The 22,953-nt window shown below is 56.5% G+C and overlaps 2 protein-coding genes across 24 annotated transcripts in view; one reads left to right on the top strand and one right to left on the bottom strand.

Annotated features, from left to right (window-relative positions):
- Window positions 1-11,848, top strand: part of MAP4 (microtubule associated protein 4) — a 255,102-nt gene extending 243,254 nt beyond the window's left edge. For 5 of the 7 annotated variants that reach the window (XM_071212051.1, XM_071212052.1, XM_071212048.1 and 2 more), the window contains 5 exons: window positions 1,014-1,106; window positions 5,712-5,793; window positions 7,532-7,644; window positions 9,413-9,602; window positions 9,725-11,848. In XM_071212051.1, coding sequence (XP_071068152.1) covers window positions 1,014-1,106; window positions 5,712-5,793; window positions 7,532-7,644; window positions 9,413-9,602; window positions 9,725-9,732 — 486 coding nt within the window. In that variant the 3' untranslated portion in view covers window positions 9,733-11,848. The remainder of the gene's footprint in view (window positions 1-1,013; window positions 1,107-5,711; window positions 5,794-7,531; window positions 7,645-9,412; window positions 9,603-9,724) is intronic. The other 2 variants (XM_071212054.1, XM_071212053.1) reach the window with 2 other exon arrangements.
- Window positions 11,849-12,279: 431 nt separating this feature from the next.
- Window positions 12,280-22,953, bottom strand: part of DHX30 (DExH-box helicase 30) — a 28,414-nt gene continuing 17,740 nt past the window's right edge. For 9 of the 17 annotated variants that reach the window (XM_071212030.1, XM_071212035.1, XM_058288409.1 and 6 more), the window contains 17 exons: window positions 22,179-22,289; window positions 19,553-19,854; window positions 19,046-19,166; window positions 18,313-18,462; window positions 16,575-16,727; window positions 15,456-16,292; window positions 15,138-15,213; window positions 14,955-15,059; window positions 14,521-14,696; window positions 14,089-14,295; window positions 13,903-13,984; window positions 13,636-13,829; window positions 13,355-13,514; window positions 13,108-13,265; window positions 12,921-13,024; window positions 12,707-12,846; window positions 12,280-12,604 (listed from right to left, as the gene is read on the bottom strand). In XM_071212030.1, coding sequence (XP_071068131.1) covers window positions 12,351-12,604; window positions 12,707-12,846; window positions 12,921-13,024; window positions 13,108-13,265; window positions 13,355-13,514; window positions 13,636-13,829; window positions 13,903-13,984; window positions 14,089-14,295; window positions 14,521-14,696; window positions 14,955-15,059; window positions 15,138-15,213; window positions 15,456-16,292; window positions 16,575-16,727; window positions 18,313-18,462; window positions 19,046-19,166; window positions 19,553-19,854; window positions 22,179-22,289 — 3,330 coding nt within the window. In that variant the 3' untranslated portion in view covers window positions 12,280-12,350. The remainder of the gene's footprint in view (window positions 12,605-12,706; window positions 12,847-12,920; window positions 13,025-13,107; window positions 13,266-13,354; window positions 13,515-13,635; window positions 13,830-13,902; window positions 13,985-14,088; window positions 14,296-14,520; window positions 14,697-14,954; window positions 15,060-15,137; window positions 15,214-15,455; window positions 16,293-16,574; window positions 16,728-18,312; window positions 18,463-19,045; window positions 19,167-19,552; window positions 19,855-22,178; window positions 22,290-22,953) is intronic. The other 8 variants (XM_058288414.1, XM_071212037.1, XM_071212042.1 and 5 more) reach the window with 1 other exon arrangement.

The raw sequence follows: 22,953 nt of genomic DNA, 5'->3' as shown, positions 1-22,953 counted from the left end.
TCTTCAGCCCAAGGACTGCATCATTTGGGAAGGGCCTCCAGCTCTGAAGCAAAGGAAGGAAGTGGGTAACTATTCCTTCTTGAAAAAGCCCAGCAAGAATTCTTGGTTCTAGACCCTTAATGCCAAGGCCTTTGTGTCACTCAGTTCCAGGGGTGCCATCCACAGCCAGCACAGTGTGAATAGTGCCTCCTGGATGGCACATCACTGCAGCCCACCAGACCATGGGAAACTCCAAGGACTAGGTGTCTGGAGGACTGATGAATGTCTTTTATCCTAGAATCAGAAATAAACCTAAACCTAAACCTCGATTGTCCTATGCTTTCTGGAGCACTGCGATTCCTATACTTAAGGCTGGGAGTGTGGGAGCCACTGAGGCTGCGACTGGCCCCCAGCTGGTGTCCAAAGTTTGGTTTGGAATGAGATTCTACACGTACATGCTACATGAAGGTCCAGCAGCCTCTTTGACCCATTTGCATTTATATCTGAGCAATGCCTACTCCTTCCTGTTGGAATCAGATCTGTGTCCCATTTGCCAGCTGATTAGTGAATATCAGCTCAGCCTTTGCTTTCAAGAGCAGGTCTGGCTGTAGCAATTCCAGGCCCCAGTTTTAAGGCAAATACCCTCCTTGGGTGGGGACTGGTCCAGATCAGTAGGTCCCTTGCAGAGAGGAACCACAGTACACTGACCCAGCCTTTGGGGAGAGCACAGCAGGAGGGGCCTGCTGCTGTGAACCACGGACCAGCCTCCAAGCAGCAGCAGTGATCACATCGCACTTGTGTGACAGCTGCTTCTGTCCTTGTGTGTGTGTGTGTGTTTTCACTCCCTTTCTAGCTCCTTCAAATTTGTTCTCCTGTGTTCTTCCACACCTGCTCTGCTAAAGGTGGGAGATGGAGTTCTAACAACACTCTGTTGGTCATTGTAGTCATTTGTGGACTCACTGCCTGCCCTATGTCAATTCTAACTAGCCCTCTCCCCTTGTGTTGTTTTTTTTTCCTGTTTTCTAACACTCCAGGTCCAGATAGTCTCCAAAAAAGTGAGCTACAGCCATATTCAGTCCAAATGTGGTTCCAAAGACAATATTAAACATGTCCCTGGAGGTGGTAATGTAAGTATGAGCTCCAATCAGCTGGTCTGAAGCACAGCCTGCCATGGGGTATACTGGGAAGAGGGCCACAGCTCGTGCAGACAGGAGAACAGCAACCTGGGCCAGAGCTTTCCCCAGGAAGCAGCAGTCCAAGGAAGTGAGGGAGACCTTGATGTTCAAATGATTTTAGACCAGGTATTTCTGGTGTGCCCCTAAACCACAAGCCAGTGGCACCCACTTGGTATCTTCTCACCCCTGTTCTGGGAGGCTCTCGGTTCTCCAACTAGGGCAGAGAGGTCTGAGGGCAGCAGTCAGCAGCAGGCCTGTTGCCTGGCCGCATTCCTGTATGCTCTCAGAAGTCCAGATTTTCCAAGGCCCATCCTTGAATCCCTATTATTAGAGTCAGGGAATTAATTAAGCAATACTTTTCTACTCTTCCTCCTTTTCCCTCCTGACCTTCTTCTCCCTTTGTCTTTCAACTCTCATTTCCCCATTTTCTCCCTTTTCTAATCTTTTGTATTGTTTTCTCTTCCTTTTCATTTTATTCCCTTTCCTCTTCCACCCAGTCATCCTTCCTTTTATCATGCTGCTTTTCTGTACCAGCCCTAAGATCTGTGCTGGGGACACAGCAGTGACACCAGCTCCCTGGAAGGTCCTGGTCTGAGAAAGAGGCAGTACAAAGTATATTGCCATTCAGTATAAGAAACTCTCTGCATCTTCTGCCTGACTTGTCCCGGTGGCAGTGCCTAGCCAAAGCAGACCTGCACAGTGCTGTGCCAGGGCCTCTGTGGAGCTGTCCATACGCAGCTCTTCCCTTCCAGCCCCAAGATTGTGAGAGTTCGTCCTGTCTCAGCTTCTCTTAGGTTCATTAGGTTCCTTCTCCTTCTCCTCATCTGGATTGTGTCCTGCTCGGCTTACTCTTTTCATTTGCACACTCTATCTCCCCTTCCTCTGTCAGTGGTCATGCCATTCTGTCCTTGGCCCACAAACACCCCTACGTGAGCAGTGTTCCTCTGGGGAATGCAACCATAGAGTAGCCCTTTCTTGCCTCGTGAACAGCCAGACCTGTACCCCTTCCTGGTCATTTCCTTACCAACAGCCAAAACTGCTCCATGAAAAAACAGGTGCTCCATGAGCGGTGTCCATGTGCTTGGCCAGGTTGATAGTTGGCCGAACATTAGCCAACTGGGTGTATGATCAGCAGAGGGTGGGCAAGACATTTAAACACAGTGTTGAATTGAGGTAATAAAGAGCCCCCAAGGGGCCCAAGTCGGCACCAGCCCTCGCTTTTCCTCTCAGGCTTTTATCCTTGGTGCAAACAGATGATGAGCAGGGAATTCTGAGGGAATTAGGTGCCCTTGTGTGTGTCTGCTATAATAATGCAATTAGCTATGCAGTGTACATAAAAGTGTTGAATACTGTCCTCATTTATTATTTGCCTACTATGGCTTTTCCATGCTGCCTACACGTGCCTTAAAGATTTTGAGGAGGGGAGCTATACTTTGTAAAAGCATTTTCATCTTTTGAAGACCTCCTTAAACAGCAGACCATTAGGAAAGCACTTGTGAGCAGTGCTTCCAGGTGAGAAGAGCAGCTGGCCAAAGCTTGGAGTGAGCTGCTGTGGTTCCTTCCTTAATCCATCCACTCCCCCATAGAGTCACCAGAGACCATCCCACATTTGAAAACCAGTGGGTCTGCTTTGCAGACAGAGCACTGTCACCTCTTTTAAGCCCCACACCCAAATACACACACACATGCAATACAGAAAGTCAGCGTCAGCAGTGCGGTGGTAGGCTTGGAGGAGAATCCCAGGGAGTGCTCGGAAGGCCACCCCCATCCCCACCCTCCTAGCAGGCAAGCCCTCTCGGCCCTTGATGCTGCCAGAAAGACAGAGGAGGGAAGGGCATGACCTGGTGATTTGTCCAATGGAGCAGCTACTTCTGCTCCATTTCACCCTAGCGAGGAGGGATATGTTTGTGTAATGCGTTCTAAGACCTGTCTGCAGTTTCATTTCAATGAGCATATGTTGATACCTGCAGTAGGCCTGGAGATCGTCAGAGACCGGTGGGGCAGACTTGTAAATACACAACTAGAACAAGGTGTGGTGGATGCCGTGGGTGGTTGTGTACCAAGAAGAGGACACAGGGAAGACATTGGCTTCTTCTGGCTGTCAGGCTTCAGTGAGGCGGGATACCGTGCTAGCCTTTGACAGATGAGGGCTGCCCTCTTGGGCCTGAGGTGCAACACACGGTTCCCTGAGGCTGGAGCACAGGGTGGGCGCCCGGGGCCAGGTGGTCATCTGGAAGCAGAGGGTGGAAAACTCTACCAGCCTCAGGAGATTGGCTTTATCTTAGAGAGAAGGATATTATGCGAATGGGATACAGTTATGCTTTTGAAAAGTTTTTAATACGGAAAATCTCAAACATATGAAAGTAGAAAAAAAAATAATGAAATGAACTTTATGTACCAGCTTCAATTATTATACTGTTGTGGCCAATCTAATTAAAACTATATGTGCCCATTCCAATTATTTTGAAGCCTATCCCAGATAAACCATTTTTCTTCAAATATCTCAGTATATAATTTGAAAAGATAGAGAATCTTTTGTGTGTGTGTGTGTGTGTGTGTATATATATATATATATACACATGCCACTATTATGTCAAGCAGGTTTGCTTATTTGACTCAGGATCTAAAAGTAAGTCCATAAATTGTGATTGGTTGATACATATCTTAAGATGTATCTTGTCTCTTCATCTTGTTATGTTTACTTGAAAAACTCCCCTTCCTTTTATTTATTTATTTTTCCTTTTTCATTTCTTTTGGTATATAAACTGAATGATTTGTCCTAGAATCTGGACAGGTTCAATTTTAACCCCTATATTTGGGCAGGACTCTTTCCTAGACCGTGTTTTTCTGGCAGGAGGCACATCATGTCTTATTCTGGTTGGCTCTCTCTTTGTGATGTTGGCAGTTGTTGAGGCGCAGCACCTAGATGCATGATTCCTTAGGGTCTGCAGTGGTGAGAATCAGATTCTAGCATTCGTTCTTCATTTATTAGCAAGAATAAGTAATAAAGGGAAACGCCCCCCGTCAGCTGTTCTCTGAGGACTGCACAAGAGGTAAAGAAGTGGAGACTTCAAGCCCAGAACCCTCCGTCAACAAACATGTGGAATCAGGACCTCAGAGGGAGCCCTGGTCTGAGAACGGCCTCTCTTTTCCCTCACAGATGGTCTCAGGGACTCCCTTTTCAGCATAGGGATAGCCAAGATGAGCTTGTCACCATTGCTGCTAGAGACATGGTGGGCCAACTGGCTTGTTTGGTTTTTTTATTTGAGAAGTTGTGAGTTTACGAATCAATCTTGCCTACTATACAGGATTCCCGTACATTGCTGTACCACCTATACCTTATGTTGTTGTGACACATTTTTCACATATGATGAAAGAATATTGTCACACTATTACTGCTACCTATCATCCAGAGCTTATATTTGGTATGTTTTCCCATAAACCATCCTATTATTAGCACCATGTATTAGTATTGTGTATTTATTGTAGTTCATGAGAGAATACGCTCATATTTGTACTGTTAACCACCAGTCCATCATCCACCCTGGAAGGTCACTGGCTCGTTTTAAGCAGCCGTGAGATTTTTTGCTGGGGAAAGTTTTCCTGATGTACCTCTGTGAGGAACAGGAATGGGAGAGCTACAGATGAGGTCCCTTGGTCATCTCTTCTTGAATTAGCCATTTCTTCCTCTCACATATATGAACAAAGGTGTATTGTTCTCAGGCCAGATATAGTATTTATTGCGCTTTGAACACCAACTCAGTAGCTGGGGAATGTTACCTCCCATTGGTATGTATTTAGGGGTTGCCAACATTATCATAAATTCCTCTTATGTTGGGAAGACCTATAAATACCTGTGGGATGAACTATAAATTGAAGAGAAAAAGAAGAAATTGATCCCATCTGGAAAAACTGTAGCCTTGTTGGAAAGCTGAGACAAAGTAGGTATATCATTAAGAATATCATTAAGTTTATATAGGATATTATGTGATAGACTATTATGTGGCCATTTCTTTGCAGAAAATTTTGTGGGAAAATTTTTTATAACATGAACTAATCAGGAATGTGAAATCTTACGTATAAATCCATGAGGGATAAAATGCATTGAAGAAAGCGTGGAAGGGAATATGCCAAATATTATTCCAGGTTATCTGGGCAAAAGGTTGGGTTGGTCAGTGAATTTTTGAGGTAGAACAAAAAGACACTTCTGGGTAGCCTTGATACTGGGTTTTGGACCCGGAAAGATGGAGATGAGCTGTGTGGGAAGAGGGTGCACTTTGAAGGTGGGCTGGAGAGGCCTGGGTGTGTGTGGGACACAGAGCAGACTGGTCTGCCTGGAGGGGAGGCCGGAGGCAAAGAGCAGGGCCAGGATGGACCGAGGGCTCATCCACGCATCGTGGGAGGTGACCCTAATCTTGAACAGACTGAAACAACAGCTTACAGAGGGAGAAAAAAAACAACGGGAATATGGAGAAGATTCTTATAAGGGTGGCATGGGTTTGGCCCTGCATCCTTCCCCTCTCTGAGGCAATGATGCGTTCATGTTTTTCTCCTCAGGTTCAGATTCAGAACAAGAAAATGGACATCTCTAAGGTCTCCTCCAAATGTGGGTCCAAGGCCAACATCAAGCACAAGCCTGGTAGGTGGCACCTCGCTTGCCCACTGGGACTCCCAGGGTGGGTGGCTTGCCTTTCAGCAGCTGGGCAGCTCTCTGGCTGCAGGGTCCCACCCCTAAGCCTTTATCATTTGACAAAGGCTTGTGGAGCCACCTCCCACCTGCCAGGACACTGTGGCGGGAGCAACACAGTCCACCACCTTTGTTGGGGAGGTGGGATCAGGTGCTGGCATCCTCATCAGAGGAGGAACGGGTGGTAAACACTGCCATTGGTGCACCTTCCATGAACGTGACGCTCCTGACGGCCTAGGGGAGGGGTATGCTCCCACTTGGGTACCTGGGTCAGCAGCCTCCCAGATGAGCCAATACTGAAGAGGCTCTGCAGAGAGTGATGGTTGGGACTCACCTGGCAGTTTCAGGAGCAAAGGATGCTCCCCAGCAGTGAAGCATCAAGCGCTGGCCCTGGCAGGGTCTTGAGAGACATTGAGCAACCCACTTAGACCCACGGACATGCGTCTTCCAGCTGTAACAATGTAGAGGTTCCCTCCAGTGAGACCCAGAGAATGGCCCAGCACCACGTGGAGGCCTCTGAGCAGCTGGAATGCTGTTGGAGCAGGGCCTGCGCCCTTGCCTTGGCTGTCACCCTAAAGGCCTCATGTGTCCCAGCTCCTGGGTTTCTAGTAGGTTGGGCGGTAGGAAAGTATTGCTGCAACAGCTGTGCCTTGGCTGGCAGATCTGGGGTCTCGGGGGGTCAGCCACCAGAGACCAATTAAGACCAAGGCAAAGAAAACTCCCTTCCCCCTCAGCAAACAGTGTGATCCAATTTAAAATGTGTTTTCTTAAAAGAATTTAAAAGGATCAAAATAGTTTGGCCCTTAGCTACCCTTCATATTTTCCCTTTTATCTGGAAAATCCACTCGAGAGATAGCTCCTGGCCAAGTGGTACTAAGTGTCTTCACTTCTAGTGTTGGGCTGCAACTAGAACTCCAGTGTGTAGCACACCTGGAGAATTTGGCCAGACCTGAGTGTTGGAGTTTGCCATTTGGGCTGTGAAGGGTTCCCAAGAAGCAAGCTGCGGGCCTGGCTCGCGGCTGGCCGGCCCCCTGGCCCGCTCCGTGCTCTGCCTTCCCTTCCCAGCCCAGCCTGAGGCGCTGGGGCCTGGGCCCCCGGCCAGGCCTGCTCTGTCTCCTCACTCTCCTAAAGTCACCTGCTGCTTTTTACCTTTCCTGATTTTCTCTACAATGGGATTCCACTCAAAGGCTCAGATAGGCTCTGTTCACACCCCATCCCTGTCATTCACTAGCTTGGTGGCTTTGGGCAGGACACTTGGCTTTCCCAGCATTCATGTTAGCCGCTGTGGAACTAGGACGAGGACCCTGACTGGCCGGGCGTTTGTGAGAACACGGGAGGCTGTGCCTGCGGATCTTGCCGCTGCCTGCTTAGTCTCCCTCCTGCTCCCCGACTGCACAGGCCTGGGTCCTAGGGGACTGGGCTTGTGGTGAGCCAGGACGCCGGTTCAGGGCTTTCCTTCACTGAGGGCGTGCAGAGCCGTCAGCCTGCCGTCGAGCAGGGTAGCCATCTTTGGACGAGCGTGTTTACTGTGCCTCCTCGTGGGTTCACAGAACCACCCAGCATCAGGTCACATTTCCCTATGTTCCCTGTTTCTAGATTGGGCACATAGCCGGACCTTGGCCGAGCAAGGCTTCATGGTCCAGCCTCTTGATTTTGCCTGCAGGGGTAACCACTTCCTTTGTGATTGTAGGTGGCGGTGATGTCAAGATTGAAAGTCAGAAGTTGAACTTCAAGGAGAAGGCCCAGGCCAAGGTGGGATCCCTCGATAACGTGGGCCACCTGCCTGCGGGCGGTGCCGTGAAGGTAGTGAGTGGGTTGCGGGGAACATAGCAGGGCAGGGCTGGGAGGTGTGCAGCCAGAGTCGGGGTCTGGCAGGTGGTGCCTGTCACCGCCCCTCAGTCTCTTTAGGAGCCATGTCTTCATCCACCATTGCTGTTTCCATCCCCTGTCATTAGCCCTGCCTCGCTCAGCCCCTGCCCAGCCATCTCTCACCTGTCCAGCTGGAGACTCACCTTGCTCCTGAGTCCAGCCTGTGCTCTGCAAGCCATAGCCTCCCTGGCCTCTTAAGGCCCTGGGCCCACCCCAGCCAATTTCAGAGGGGCTGTGGGCTGCGGCCTGGCCACCACGTGGCACGGGGTTCTGCACCAAATGTAGTGCTCCCCAGCAGTGTCAGGAAGGAGGCGAGTGTGGGCACCTGCTTACACCAGGCTCCGTTCCTGGCCCAGGAGCAAGGCAGCACGTTTCTGACTGCCGGTGGCAACAGGCCTGGTGGCCACCTGACCAGAGGGGCACATGGCCCCCTCCAGCTCAGGGCTCTGGGAGAGACTGGCCCTCTTCTCCTCCTCCCCCCTCCTTCCACAGTACTGTGAACCCTGTGTGTGCTAAGACACCGTCTGTCTTCTGTTTTGTGGCGGCCGGGGTCAGGGTGTCCCATTGGGGGCAGTGTCTTGCAGGCGTCTAAGCATCAGGCTGAGGAGCCGCTGCTCTGGGCCCTCCCTCCTGCACCTGACCACTCCTTGCTTGACCCTGCTCAGGTCAGCTTCCTGGGCCCTGGCCCTGCCACAGGCTCCCACTTCACATCCCCAGTGCCTTGTGAGGATGCCAGGCTTTGTCTGTTCTGAACAGAGCCTCCGTCCCAGTGTCCCAGTGGGGAGTTAACTGGGGTATAATGACCTGTCCAAGGCCTCACAGAAGTGAGTGCACTCCCAGAGCCAAACCCAGGCCTTTCTTTCTTCGTTTATGCTATCCTCCTTTATCATTTTGGGGATTATGTTTCTAAGGCAGAGGCCCGTTCCTTTCACTCTTCTGGTTAAAAACTCACCTTTGGGATTTAAGGTTGAACCCTAAGGGCTGGGCTCCCACCGGGCCTCCTGCTCGCAGCCAGCACTCACTGGTCCAGATGGCCGCCTCCGCCCGTCTCTGCCCCTCACGTGCTCCTGTGGCTTTGGCCTTGTCTCCTTCCCCACTACACACCTTCCTCCATCCCCATATCCCCCAGCAGCCAGTACAGAAGAGGGTCAGTGACTGCAGTGCAGGAACAGCGGGGGAACAGGCAGGGCACCCCGTGAGCTCCTGAGCAGATACTTCCGGGCACACACGGGTGCAGGGTGGTCTAGGGTCCCATCAGGTTGCAGCCCTCGGGAGCTGCCACCAAGCTCCTGGAGTCCCCTAACCCAGGTCGTGCCCCACTGTGGTGAGAGTGTTTTTTCAGGCTTTTGTTGCTAAATATGGGTTGGTGCAGCCACTTTGGTCCGGCCCCAGTCCCCTAGAGAGGCCTGGCGCCTCTCACTCAGGCCTCTCAGAGCCTCGCCTGTTGGAGGCTGCCCACTGGGCCCGGGCTCTTGCTCCAGCGTCCTGAGCTCCTGCCCTGCCCAGGTGCCTGTGCCCAGGAGCTGGAGCCACAGGGTGGCGGGGGCAGGAGCCGCCTGGTCTGGTTTCTTGGGATGGCTGCGCCTCGGTTGGGGAGCATGGGTGGCGGGGTTGGGGGCTGTGTGTAAGACCCATCACCATCACCCCATCCCATTCCCTCCCCAACTGACCCTGCACTGTCTCCCCCACTGTTTCATTGTAGACTGAGGGCGGTGGCAGCGAGGCCCCTCCGTGTCCGGGCCCCCCTGCTGGGGAGGAGCCGGCCATCCCTGAGGCAGCCCCTGAAGCTGGTGTCCCCCCTTCGGCCAGTGGCCTCAGTGGCCACAGCACCCTGTCAGGGGGTGGTGACCAAAGGGAGGCCCAGACCTTGGACAGCCAGATCCAGGAGACAAGTAAGTGGCTGGGCTCAGCCGAGGGCCAGCCGGGGCCCGCCACTGGCCGCCAATTGAAACTCCTTTCTTGTTTTCACTACAGTGTGGCCTGCATTTTAACGAAGCAACTTTTTATTTTCCAGGCATCTAACGATGACATTCTGGTCTCGTCTTCCATCCCCCGTGTCCCCTCTTGTCTCCCCTGTTGCCCTCTCCCTTCCCCCCTCCTGTGTCCCTGCAGATTGAGACCTACAGGCTGACGTTCCGGGCAAATGCCAGGGCCCGCACCGACCACGGGGCCGACATTGTCTCCCGCCCCCCTCCCCTTTTGGTGGTCCCACCTTGAGTGCCCGGGCCCTGGGCTCCCTCTCCAAGCTGCCCCCTAGCCCTGTGGCTGCTGGGGTGCTGGGCAGCCTTCAGCCCCCCCCCACCCCCCCCGCCTCGCTTGCCCAGGGCAGTAGCAGTCCTGCCCCCATGCCTCCTGCTGCCCACCCCCCAGACCCCCCATGCTCTGCCCCTTGTTCCATCACTTGCTCCCCGGAAGAGGTTGGGAAGGGAAAGAGGCAGGTGAGGCTGAGTTGGGTCCTCCTAGATCTGGGAGGGGGAAACCACATCCCAGCCTCCTCTTTAAGAAACTGACATGCCCTTCCTCCTGCCTGGGTGTACCTGGAGGGAAGAGCAGAGGTGGATTCTGGGTGGTGAACAGAGCCCACTAAGCCCCTGCCCATCCCTTTCCTGCCGCGGTGGGTGGTGCCGGGCCCCCCTGCTGCCCTGCCCCAAGCTAGTTAGGGCTCAGTGCTGCCTGCTGCTTCCCACACATACCTAGCTGCAGTCACACTTGGTTTTTTTCTCGTATTTTAATCCTTTTTGTTGGTTTCTAATAACGTAAAAAGTGGTGGAGTAGTGTTGCAGGTTGAAGCCATGTCTACATGAAAGTCCTCAGTAGGTGCTGAAGGAGAAAGGGAGGGGAGCCTTGAGTCTCCACCAGGAGGACATCAGGCGTCGGGGCTTGGGCAGCTCCTGCCACCGTGTGGGGCCTGGAGAGGGTGTGGGCAGGGAGGGGAGGCGCAGTGGCCTGGGGAGCAGCAGGGGCGCACGGGCTGGGCAGCGTGTGGGCCGGTGGTCTTGGCATTTTGCGTGTATGCTGCTTTTCTTTTCTAACCAAGAGGCTGGTTTTGGCATCTGTCTCATTCCCTGGGATCTGGTGGGAGATGCAAGGCCAGGGCTGGGGACAGGGAAGGGCCGTAGAGGTCAGAACCTGCAGGCTGCACCTGCCAGCCCGAGACCCTCAAACCTCGTTTATGGGTGGAGGGAGGTGCCTGGGGTGTCCCGAACTCGCGTGGATAGTTGGGAATCAGGTCTGGAAATTGTGAGTGAATGTACAGGACTGAGGCCGCCCTGCTTCCCACATAGCCTGGCCGCAGCTGGGAGGCCAGCCAGCAGGGGGTCCCTGCTAGGCCAGGCCTGGGGATGGCTGCAGAGTGATGAGAAATCCCGGGAATTGTATTGACACGATTCTTATTGCACTTGTATTTTTTGTATCAAAGTCTGCATGGTTTCTAATAAAGGATTAAAACATAACAGTTCGTAGTGAAATGGCCTGGAAGTTTCCAAGGGCTCCTCTGGAAGAGCATTTCCTGCAATGCAGATTTGCCTCCAAGAAGCCTGCCAACCCCGCCCCCTCTCTGCTCCTGGCATCCTTTGCCAATATGGAGTCTTCGTTTAGGTTCAGATTTTATCTTGGGTAAACAAGTGGCCTGGCCACTTGTTTCTGAGGCAGCATTTTCCTTGGAGAGGTTTGACACTGCATGCTCAGCTCCCCAAGCTGACACCAAGACCCAGGTGGGAGGGGAGTCATGTAGAGAAAGGCTTTGTCCGGCGCTGGGGATGCTCCACAGGAGGGGCAGGGCCTAAAGGAACCTACTGCCCCGCCCTCCACCACGGACTGGCCTGCTGGGGCCTTGCACCTCTGCCCTTGGCCTAGGGTAGGGGCAGAGGAGGTGACCCAAGTGGAGAGCTCTCTAGGTGGGCAGCAGGAGGGGGCGGTGTCCTCAGCAACATTGGTCACAGCTCCTTTGGAGGTCCCAGTCCCACAAGCCAGAGAACCTGCGTCTGCCCAGTGGCCCCTGTGCCACATGTGCTACTCTGCCGCCCTCGGGGGTGGGCCATTTCTGGACTCCCCATTTGTTATGGCCTAGCCGTTACCCTGTCAACCTGTGATTGCTGTAAAGGTTTAAAGAGTAAATAAAGCTACGTGGTACCCATAATGCAGGCCCTGTGTTTCCTTCCTGTGTCCTGGTTTTGTCTCTACTTCCAACGTCCGTGGTTGCCCCTGCCTCATTCCCTTGCAGGGAGAAACTGCTGAGCACCAGGGAGGGGCTACAAGGGCGGTGCCAGTCTGGTCAAGCCCCGTGTGGTGTGGGCAGCCCAAGAGCAGAAGGGAGACCCTGTATCCAGGCCAGAAGTTACGAGGACCAGGAGCAGAACTGCCACTGGGACTGGCCCCAGGAGGCTGTGCACACAGGACGGTGGAGGTGCCAAGCCCTGCCCTCCCGAGACCGTGGGCCACAGCCCTGCTCCTGGCACTAAGCATCATGGTCTTCCTCCACTTTTTGTTTTCCCACCTGGTTTGGAAAACCACAGCCCACAACCCCGTGTGCCGTGGCCCCCAAAAGGAGCCTCCAGTGGACAGCAATGCTCACAAGGGATAAATAGAACTTTATTTTAAATAAACATTTGCAGGCTGTACACAGTCCCAGAAAGCGGGGCTCAGTCATCAGCTGTCTTGCGCACGTCAAAGCTGCCACAAGGTGCGCGCAGCAGCTCTGCCAGCAGGGCCAGCAGCTGCCCGTGCTGCTGCTGCGCGCCGGGCGGGAGGGCAGCCAGCTCGCTGTGCAGGCTCTGCTGCACCATGTGGCCCAGCGCCCGGCGCATGGCCCCCAGCAGCCGCACAGTACGCGAGTCGCCCTCCAGCCTCAGCAGGTCACTGTCACTCAGCGAGATGGTGGCACGGTGCCCGTCATCTGAGGGAGGGAGAGGTGGTGAGGAGCCAAGGGGGAGCCAGGCCCCCGAGGACCCCGGCCCACCCGAGCAGCGGCAAGGGTGGGCAACATGCAGGCACCCACCTTGGATGTGGACGTCCCCGTCGGTCAGTAGCAGCACAGCCAGCGGGTGCACCTGGGAGGAGTCCCGGACGAAGACGCTGCCGCTGGACTTGACGGCCATGAAGTACGTCAGCCACCGGCTGCGCAGCTGTGTGGCCTCTCTGGGGAAGAGAGGGCTGGGTGAGGTGCCCCTTCCGGCGCTTCCCAGCCACCCCGCCCCTCGGGCCGGCCCCACCTGTTAATGGTCGACTTGTGCAGCAAGACGTTGCCTGATTTGGTCCTGTACGTGACACTGTTGGGCTTGAACTTCCCCTGCCGGGTCACCTTGCCCTGCCTCACCTGCAGGAGTGGAGGAAAAGCCGGGCTGAGCTGGGGAGGGGCGGGGGCTGGGCGTGGCTGGCTCCCTTCCCCAAGGCCAGCACCTGGATGAGGTTGGGGTAGAGGCCGGCCATCAGCACGCCCTTCACCAGCTCCTCTTCCTCACTGAACTCATTGCACTGGGCAGAGGCCAGGGTGCAGTCCGAGGGCTTCCCCACCAGGAAAGCCTCGTACATGTTCTCGGAGAACTGCTTGATGAGTCCTGGGGAGGCAAAGCGCGCGATGAGCCGAGGGCCTCCTGCGCTCAGCAGACACTGGCCCTGATGGGAAGGGAGGGCGGGCGTGGCTGACCGTGGATGAAGCGCAGGCTGGGTGCGTAGAGGAAGTTCTCCTCCAGGTAGTTCTCCCGCGAGCTGCGGTTCTGCCAGCACAGCACCTCCTCCCAGCCAGCCACGGCCCACACGAAGGCCAGGTGGTCACTGCCGCTGTCGTGGCTCAACAGCACCTTCACCTGGAGAAAGGGCACCAGAGTCACGAAGGAGGTGGCGGCAGAGGCCACCACAGGCCTGGGTGATGGACAACAGGGAGGGAGGCCCAGCGGGCTGGGGGCTGGGGGCAGGGGCTGGCCTGACCTTGTCCACCTCTGCCCGATTCTGCAGGCTGCTGCTAAACGGGTCCCGGATGAGGCAGGAAACCACCACCAGCAGTGGGTGCAGGCAGCGGAAGATGGCCGCCAGCACGAGCGCCTTGGCCAGCCGGGGGTCGGTGGAGATGTGGACCAGGCGCTGCCCCAGGGTGGTCAGGTGCTCCCGCTCGTCCAGCACCCCTGCAACAGCACAGCTGTCGGGCCCGCCCTGCCACAGCACGCTGCTGCCCAGGCCAGCCCGACCCCCACGCACCGATCTCCTGGAGCAGGATCACGGCCTCGTTCACTGCCTTGACGCCTGGACTGTCCATGGCCTTGGAGAGGAACTCCACTGCCTACAAGGACAAGCCAGAGCCCCCGTGAGCTTGCTTCCTGCCTGCCCGCTCCAGAGCCCAGCCTTAACCAGCTCAGCTCTTCCCCAGCCCTGCCCGTGCCGCACCGTCTTCTCGGGCATATGGATTTTGGCTTGCAGCACCAGGTTCTCGAGAGGCGTGCGCAGGATCTCGGGCACTCGGAAAGGCGCCATCTTCTCCAGCCGGCTGCGCGGGAAGAGGTGGTAGGCAAAGCCTGCCTGGCAGCGGCCTGCCCGGCCCCGGCGCTGGATCACGTTTGCTCTGGACACCCACACCGTCTCCAGGCAGGACACCTAGGGTGGGTGGCAGGTGGCAGCGACACTGACACCGGAGGCCTTCCCTTCCCTTCCCCCCACTGTCACCACACCCTTGACACATGGGGACACTGAGGCCCCAATGAGGATGGCCTTTGCCAGGGACAGCAAGCCCAAGGCAGGACTGGGCTGTGGCCCAGTGCAGAACGGGGAGTCCTCCCTGCAGCCGGCTGGGCCCAGTTTGGGCCCAAGAGCTGGGCCCACCTTGGTCTTGAGGTCGTAGTGCTCCTCCTTGTGCAGGCCGCTATCCACCACATGCACGATGTCGTTGATGGTGATGGAGGTCTCTGCGATGTTGGTCGCCAAGACGATCTTGCGCACCCCAACTGGAGGCTGCTGGAATATGGCCTTCTGGTCCATCATGGGGATGTTGGAGTGCACTGGAGGGCAGCAAGGACACGGTCAGGCACAGCTCCACCCTCAACCTCCCCTAGAAAGAGGCCAGGGCGCGAACTGAGATCCTATTTTCGTCAAACTGAAGCCCAGATAAATAGCCTCAGTTGAAGGTCACAAAGCCAGCGGAGTGGCATGGTTCGGTCAGAATCCCAGACCCTTTGAGCCCGGGTGGATCCCCATCCCCTAGAGCAAAGAGTACGCCTGGTCTGGCAGGCCACCGCCCCCAGGTCACGGGCGCTCACCTGGCAGGATGAGGTACTTGCTCTCGTGCATGCACAGGGCCTCCTGCAGACGCTGCTGCACCCCTTTGATCTCCTGCCAGCCGGGCAGAAAGCACAGGATCCCACCTGGAAAGGACCCCGCAGGCCTCAGCCAGGGGCTCCTGGGGCGGGGGCGGGGTGGGCAGGGGAAGGGCAAGCACCCACCTGGCTCCCCTTGGGCATCGATGTGCAGAACCAGATCGGTCATGAGCTCAAGGTCGAGGGCACATTCATCCTCAGACTGGGGTGGGAAGAGAGGCCCAGTCACAGCCCCAGAGCCAGGAGCCGCGCGCGGGACAGCCACGCGGAACTCACCGAGCAGAGGCCCTCGCCAGCTCACCGCCAACCCTCACGACGCAAAGGCGTGATCGCTCCCCAGTTTCTAGCTTGGAAACCGAGGCCACGCCAAGCCGCGGGGACAGGACGGAGGGGAATCCAGGGGAGAGGCCGGGAGCCCGGGCAGGGGCGGGGGAGCCCCCTCACCTCGTGGTGCCGGTGCCGGTGCGGGTACTGGTGCTTGCCCAGCTTGGCCAGGATGTCTTCCAGGTAGTGCTCCTTGACGGGGTACATGAAGCCGGGCACCCTGATGACAGGGCAGCCGTCAAAGTAACGGGAGAAGCGCTCGTTATCGCTGGTGGCGCTCATGAGCACTAGCCGCAGGGCTGGGTTGAGCCACTGCAGGCCCTTGAGCAGGATCAGCAGGAAGTCCGTGTTCACGTCCCGCTCGTGCACCTCGTCCACGATGACGTGGCTCACGCCCTCCAGGCTGGGGTTGCTCTGCAGCTTCCGCAGCAGGATGCCCACAGTGCAGAAGAGCAGGGCCCCGCCGCGGGCCGGGGGCTTCCTTTCCAGCCGCACCTGGAAGCCCACGTTCCGGCGCAGGGAGGGACCCAGTTCGTGGCTGACCCGCTGGGCCACAGACACAGCCGAGATGCGGCGCGGCTGAGTGATGATCACGTTGCAGCGGGCGCCCCGGCCCTCGGCCACGTAGCGCTCCAGCAGCAGCTGGGGGATGCGCGTGGACTTCCCACAGCCCGTGTCCCCAGCGATGATCACCACCGGGTGCTGCTCGATGGCATCAAGGATGGTGTCCCGATGCGGGTCCACAGGGAGCGGGGGCACCTCCTGCCAGACCGGCCCCCGCCGCTGCCACAGCTCGAGCAGGCTCTGGCTCAGCCGCACCTCCTCTGCTTCCGACAAGGGCATGTAGGGCTTGCCTGTGATGGGATCCATCAGGGGCCCCGAGTCCTTGCCCAAAGGCAAGATGTCATCATTGTGCAGCCGAGGCTCAGGGGAGAGCGACAAACTGTCCACAGGGAACTGGGGGTGGGGAGGCAAGCAACACCGTGAAGGAGAGCACCTCCCTGTGCACTCACCATCAGCCCCTCAGCACCCTTCGGGGCCAGGTGCTGCGGCCCAACCCGGGGGGTGGAGGACCCAGGCCACTGAGGGCCCTGGGCGCCTCGTGGGCAGCGCTGGGCTGCTCAGGCAGGGTGGGGGGATGGGGAGGGCCGGCACGTACGGCCTCCCTGGGCTGGAGGCTTCCAGGCAGGAGCGGGTGGAGGCAGAGGGCTGGGGGCTGCAGGGGAGGGGCCCTCTTACATGGTTCAGGAAGGCCTCCATCTTGTAGAGGATGGGCTCGGGCACCTGGATGGCGCACGGTCGCCGCTGGCTCTCGCCCAGTTCACGCAAGGAAGCCAGGTTGTACATGGCGTGGGTGAGCGGCTCATTGTTCCTGTTCACCAGGCCCAGGCTCTGCGGGGACATGCACAGGTCTCTGCTCTGTGCCCCCCACCAGCCTAGGCAGCCCGGCGCTCCCAGGAGGGACACCGTGCAGAGCCATAGCTTTTCTAAGCGACTGGTTTTCAGCTGACATGGAGAAGAGCCAGGAAAATGGGAATCTCCAAAGGAAAAAAAATGTTAAATCATTCAAAACACTAAAGCTGCCGAGTCAGAGCAGAACAGGCCTCGCCCTGCGCGGAGCAGTGCCCGAGGCGCCCACAGCCAGGCTTCCCTCACGAACAGCCAGCTCATTCCTCCAAGACAGCTGTCAGCCCTACAGGCTCCCTCTTCCTTCCCTGCCCTCCCAAAGCCTGCCCCCCAATTCTTTGGGGTCCACCTGCCACCCCACTTCCTGACCCTTTCAGAGCCTTTGTTCTACTTGTGACCCATGACATACAAACACACAGGAACTTTCCTATAAATGTCTATTTATACACTTAAAGGAACACCTTCTTTTCCCATGTGCCCAAAGCCACCCCCCAGAGAAGAGGCACAACCCTCTGACACCACGCACATGTTCCCTCCGGTCTTGTGGTCTCCTGGCCCCTGTACTGTCGACTGCTCCCCCTCCTCAACCCAGATCCAGCACCCCCTCCTTAGAGAAGTCCCTTCCCCCGAAGGAACCAAGCGCCTGCCTCTAGCCCTCCTGGTAGACCAGCTGTGAGGACCTCCGTGACAGGGATCTGCTCCCAGGGCCACCACACAGGCCAGCACAGCTGTCTCAGCGCAGGAGGGCTTCCACCTCAGAGCCTCTGACAAGGGGCCACGCAGCTTCTCTCTCTGCGCCAAGTGGAAGCCTGTGCCTTCCGGAGCCAGCTCTGCCATGCCGGTGCTTCTGCTCGTCAGCAACCGGCAGTATCATTCCTCCAAGTTCTGCAAGTCAGTCCTATTTCTGCTGTCCTGAGCCAGACAACCCTTCCATCCCCTCTTTGCTCAACTGTCCCCCCTCCTCTCCTAATCTCCAGGTCAGGCCTCTCACCATCAGCTGTGTCTACAACACGGCCCCCAGGGCCACACGCGCCACCTAAGGAGCTTTACTCTGAGAGGTCAGAGAGGGCCAACACGCCCACTAGTTCTGCACACTAAACCTCTACTGTCGTGGGCTCAGATTTCCTGCTTCTCAGGCAGCCACGGCCCAATGCCAGATCACACGGTCACATCAGCTCAACTCCAAAGACTTTTCAAGGGGACGGCCAGCTGTGAAGCCACATTGCCTTCCCTTTGATGTTGATGGCTTCCACACTCATCACCCCAGGGAAATGTCCTACCATTCGTTCCGACTACAAAACCCCACACCATGTCTGCCAACTCAGCGCCAGCAGTTCCGCCCACCTGGACGTCATTCAGAAAACTGAGGCCCATTCTCCTGCCAGCGGCACCCAGGGCCTGGCCCACAGCACTAAGAAGGCGGTCACCAGCCAGGCGTCTCCAGGAAGCAGCAGCCACACAGCCTGCCGCAGAAGGGCGTGGTCCCCAAGGGCGTGGGGCGTGAGGAAGGCAGGGCCCCGAGGAGCTCCCAGACAGGCTCCCGCACAGTGCCGGGCCCTCCTGGACTCACCTTCAGCTTCTTGCAGGCCAAGGCTGCAGCCTTATTCTCGGCCTCGGCCTTGCGGCGCCCTTTGGCGACAAAGGTCATGGGGCAGGGCCAGAGCAAGGTGAGGGTGGACAGCTTGGTCTTGGTGCCCACAGTGTGGAACTGCATGAGGTTCTGCATGGAGGGCAGAGGAGAGGATCACAAAAAGGCAGGGAGTGAGAAGCCCCGTGTGGCAAGGAGCCCCGAAGTGGAATGATCCCCAGCTTGGCAGGCACCAAACACAAGCCAGGTCAGAGCTGCCGCTCCACAGGGCCTGGGGCTCCTCTCTTCTGCTGACTTCAATTTCCACAGCAGAGGACAGGGTCTGGGCAGTGCCACCACCTGCCCTCCCAGCCTGCAGTCCTCTCGGCACCTTCAAGGCGACAGCGTGCGCTAAAAACCAGGACAGAGGCCCTGCTCACCCCAGACCCCATGACTTGGCAACGAAGATGAAATTCATGTCTTGGCAGGACTGCCACCCATCCCTGTCCCACTCATGGCCACGCCCTTGCCCTGGAGTACCTGCCCAGCCCCCAGCCCGCTCCAGGTTCCTGTTCTGTGACTGCTGTCCCTGCTCCCTCTCGACAGCTGGAGAGTCTGAGCCCCCAGCCAGCCGAGGTGTGGGCGGGGGAAGAGCACCCACAGCCCTGCCCCCACCGGTGTGCAGGCGACCAGGCCAGCTCCCCACTCACCCGCCCCTCGAGGAGGCCCCACTTACCTTAGCTGTGGAGGACGAGGTCGCAATCTGAATCACCTTGGCCAAAAGGTTCTTGGGAAGTGGAAACTGGGCCAGAGCCCTAATGGCACTGTCATCATCGGTCATTTCAAAGGAGCCCCCCCTGGGAGGACCAAAAGTTTAGGTGAGAAAGGTCTGCCTCTTGCTGGGCCAATTTCACTGTAGGCTCTGAGATCCAAGGGGCTAAGACACTTGCAGTAGGCAGCCAGAAGGCATGAGAAACAGGGCGTGGGCACCTGGCCTCAGACCCTCTCAGACACACACCGTGGCTAATGACGCTTCAGTTTCCCAAGAGGGCAGAGGGCAGGCAGAGTGGTTGCTGGGCCCCTGCAGGACCCAGGCATGAGATGTAGGGAGAGCACAGGGGCTTCTCCCCAAAGAACAGGCAGACATCCCAATGAGTCCTGGGACACCCAAGTGGGACCCAGAGCAGGGGCCCTCCCACCTCAGAGAAGGCGCTCAGGAAACATCCTGCCACCCCCAGCTTACCTTGAGTCCCTGAGTGGGGTGTGGGAGTCCTGCTGGGTCATGGACAGGAAGTCGGTGACATCAATGGTCCCCTCTTCTAGCTCTTCCTCCTCATCCTCCTCTTCCTCCCGGCCCAAGGAGCGGGAGAAGCCCCCAGGTCCCCCTGGCCGGATGCTCTCGGAATTCAGCTGCTGCCGGGAAGCGGGTGGCATGGTGGGCTCCGGCCGCCACCAGCTGTCAGCCGGGGAGCCAAAGCGATCGGCTAGCACGCGGTATTTGGCTGCGTCAAACAGCTCATTCCGGGGACCCAGCAGACCCCAGCCCTGGGGGGACAGGGCACTGTGAGTCTGCCTGGACCTTACCCGGCCACCCCCCAAGTCCCTCATGCCCAGGAGCCACGCTTCGTACCGCCCGGCCACCCAGCGCAGCCCCGAGGCCAAACCGGGCAGAGAAAGGAGGCTTAAAGGGTCTCGCTTTGACAGGTGGAAATAACAAGGTAAATTCTCACACCTGTTAGAACAAGGAAACAAAAAAATAAACAACCCCCCCCCCCCCAAACTCCATGGGGCAATCAGAAAGCACATCCATTCACAGTGGGACCTGGGGGCACCAGTGGGTACTGCTCTCAGAAAACAGCTGGGCGGAGCAGACACTTCTTACACCAGGCTCTCACCCTGGGAATGGATTTTATAGAAATAACTTGAAAATGTTTTCTAAGCCATTCAGACCAAAACCTACTATAAAAAAAGGGGGCTTATTGCTTTATAGCTTCTTTTCCAGGGGCGATTCCAAATGAAACATTTCCTTAGCCTCAAACATACATAAAGGATCAAACTGGCCACCGCGAGCACGCTCAGGAGACAAGAGCTGGTCTCTGCCCTGGGGCAGCTCACAATCTCAGAGGCAGAACAAATGCAGACGAGCAGCGTCTCAAGTAGCACAAACAAGTGGAAGTGAACTGCTCCCAACACTGGAAGGAGAGGACACGCAGACCTCTGGATGCAGATTCCCAAGGCTCCCCGAGAGAACATGGGCGAACAGGAAGAGCTCGTGTCTGGGAGTACAGACGCTGAGAGCTGACAAGGCTCTGACATAGACAGGGCCTGGACAAGGGGCTGGGGAGGGGGTGACAATGAACTATTTCAGACTGGCCAAGTTGGAAGTTCCTGCAAATGTCCCAGGAGAGGAGGGTTCCTCAACCGCAGGACCCCTGACGTCTGGGGCCAGGCAGGACCTTGTTGTGGGGAGTTGTTTTGTGCATTATAGGATGTTTAGCAGCATCCCCGGCCCCTACTTATAAAGCCAGTAGCACCTTTCCAGTTGTGGCCACCACAAATGTCTCTAGACATTGTCAGATGTCCCCTGAGGGACAATATCACCCCAGTTGAGAACCACTGAGAGAAAGCTATCCTATGGGGGGTGGAACTTTTTGAGATCTACAACACAGAATGTAGAGATGAACACAGAATGTATAGATAAGACTTCTCCAGGGAGAAGGGTAGAGAAAGAAGAGATGTTTACAGAGTGGGAGAGGAAGAGGAGCCCCAGAGTGGCCCAGGGAGAACACAGCAGCAGGTGTACCCGGGGCTGAGGAAGAGGGGCAAAGCAGCGCAAAGCCACAGAACCCTGGGGCGGAGTGGGCACTGAGCAAAGGCTGATGGGTCTGGCAAAGCACTGGCTCCAGTCACTAGACAACCACCTGGCCATTCTGCTATGTGCCAGGCACCGTGACCCAGAGAAGGCAATGTCACTGGAGCAGGTGGAGACAATGCAGACCACAATCACACAGAGCTGCATGCGATGAGAGCAGGTGAGGGAAGGAGTCAGAACACTGGAGGGTTTCTGAGGCCTACAGAAAAGAATCAGAAGAGGAAGAGTATGAAAATTAAATAAAAGGATGGAGGGAGTGGAGAAGAAACTCGGAGAGATGAGGGGGAGACAAGAAGGGAAGGTGGGGCCAGTGCAGGAAGAAACCCCTTCCTCCCCCAGCACAGGAGGAGGCAGGGACAGCGAAGGCCTGCGGACCAGGAGGGAGAGAAGCTGAGGGAGTAACATCCTATAGCTTTGTCCTTGTCTGCGCAAAGATGAAGACCTGCGAACCTGAGGGAGGTTCAAGGCTGACACAGCCATAATGGCGGTCAGTGAGGGACAGGCAGAAAGGCCGGGAAGCAACGGGGAAGGCCTAGCGAACACTGGGTAACCAGAACTGAAAGCAATCCATGCCCAACCACGGGGAAGTGAAACGAGTAAATGCCATGCTTCCTTCACAAATGAAGAGGACCATGTGGACACAGGGGAAAAACCATATAAAATGAGAAAAAGGAAATCAGAAATCACGAGATATAGCCAAGGCACTGTACACCGGGAGTGTTTTCACAAGGGCGTTCTTCTCTGTGGTCTCTGAAACTACAGAGAGTAGATATCCACGGTGTGTGGGGGGCGGGGATCTAAACCCTCGTTGGCTGCACACCAAGAAAGGAACCAGGAGGCAGGAAGGCAGGAGGGGCTCAGGACGGGTGAGTGGCTGAACTGCCTGTCAAGCTCCACCAAGATGCACCTGGCGCCAGAAAGACCATCAGCCGTCAGAGCAAGGGACAAGGAGTCTCCAGGACGGAGGTCCACATGGCTTCCACTAGGGGAGGGTCACCTTGAACAGCTGACAAGCCGCAGCTGCAGCCTGCCGCTCAGCATCGATCTTCTTGCTGCCATAACCTTCTACCTCCACGCTCTTGGGCCACTTTATGTGCAGGGTGACTTTCTGGGGAAGATAAGAGAGACTCAGAACCCTTGCCTCTTCAGACTGAAAAACTGTTGCAAATCGCAGACAGAGCCAGTGGCAAAGCTGCGGCCCTCACGGCAGTCATGCAGTAGGCTCAGTGTCGAGAGGACAGGACGTAACCCCAGCTCCATCCCCAACTCCTCAGAAGGCTCGAACGCTCATCCTCAAGCCTTCCACCCACCTCAAGTTGTTTTGTTTCCCCAAGGTACCACATTCTAGCCAAAAGGCAAGCTGGGGCCCATCTTCATCTTTAAACTCGTCATTCGGAATGGTCTGCCTACACGCTTCTGTGGGCACAGACCCCCCAGCCTCCAGCAGTGCCAGTTCCCAGCTCTAAGTGTCTGCATCTCAGTGAGTCAGTGGGGCACCAAGCCTGAGCACGAGGCTAAGGCCTTTCCTAGACAAGCTGAGAAGTCCTTGCACCTCCTCCCTGCATGTTTCCTTTCTCTAAACTAGGGACACATATTCTCTGGCTCTTCCTCAAACCTAGCTTTGCTCTGAGATTCTCTGATGAACCGTTTTCAATTCAGAAGACCCACTCTCCTGCCTCCTTGACAAAGAAACCTGAGGGAAGAGAAGGAGAGAGAGGGGCAGCCGGTCTCCTTCCCAGAAGCCAGACCAGCGCCTCTCCTGGCCATCAGCA

Source organism: Dasypus novemcinctus, chromosome 26, assembly GCF_030445035.2.
Source record: "Dasypus novemcinctus isolate mDasNov1 chromosome 26, mDasNov1.1.hap2, whole genome shotgun sequence".
NCBI lineage: Eukaryota > Metazoa > Chordata > Mammalia > Cingulata > Dasypodidae > Dasypus > Dasypus novemcinctus.
Note: the sequence above shows the minus strand (reverse complement) of the source record. Positions and strands in the feature narration are given on the sequence as shown.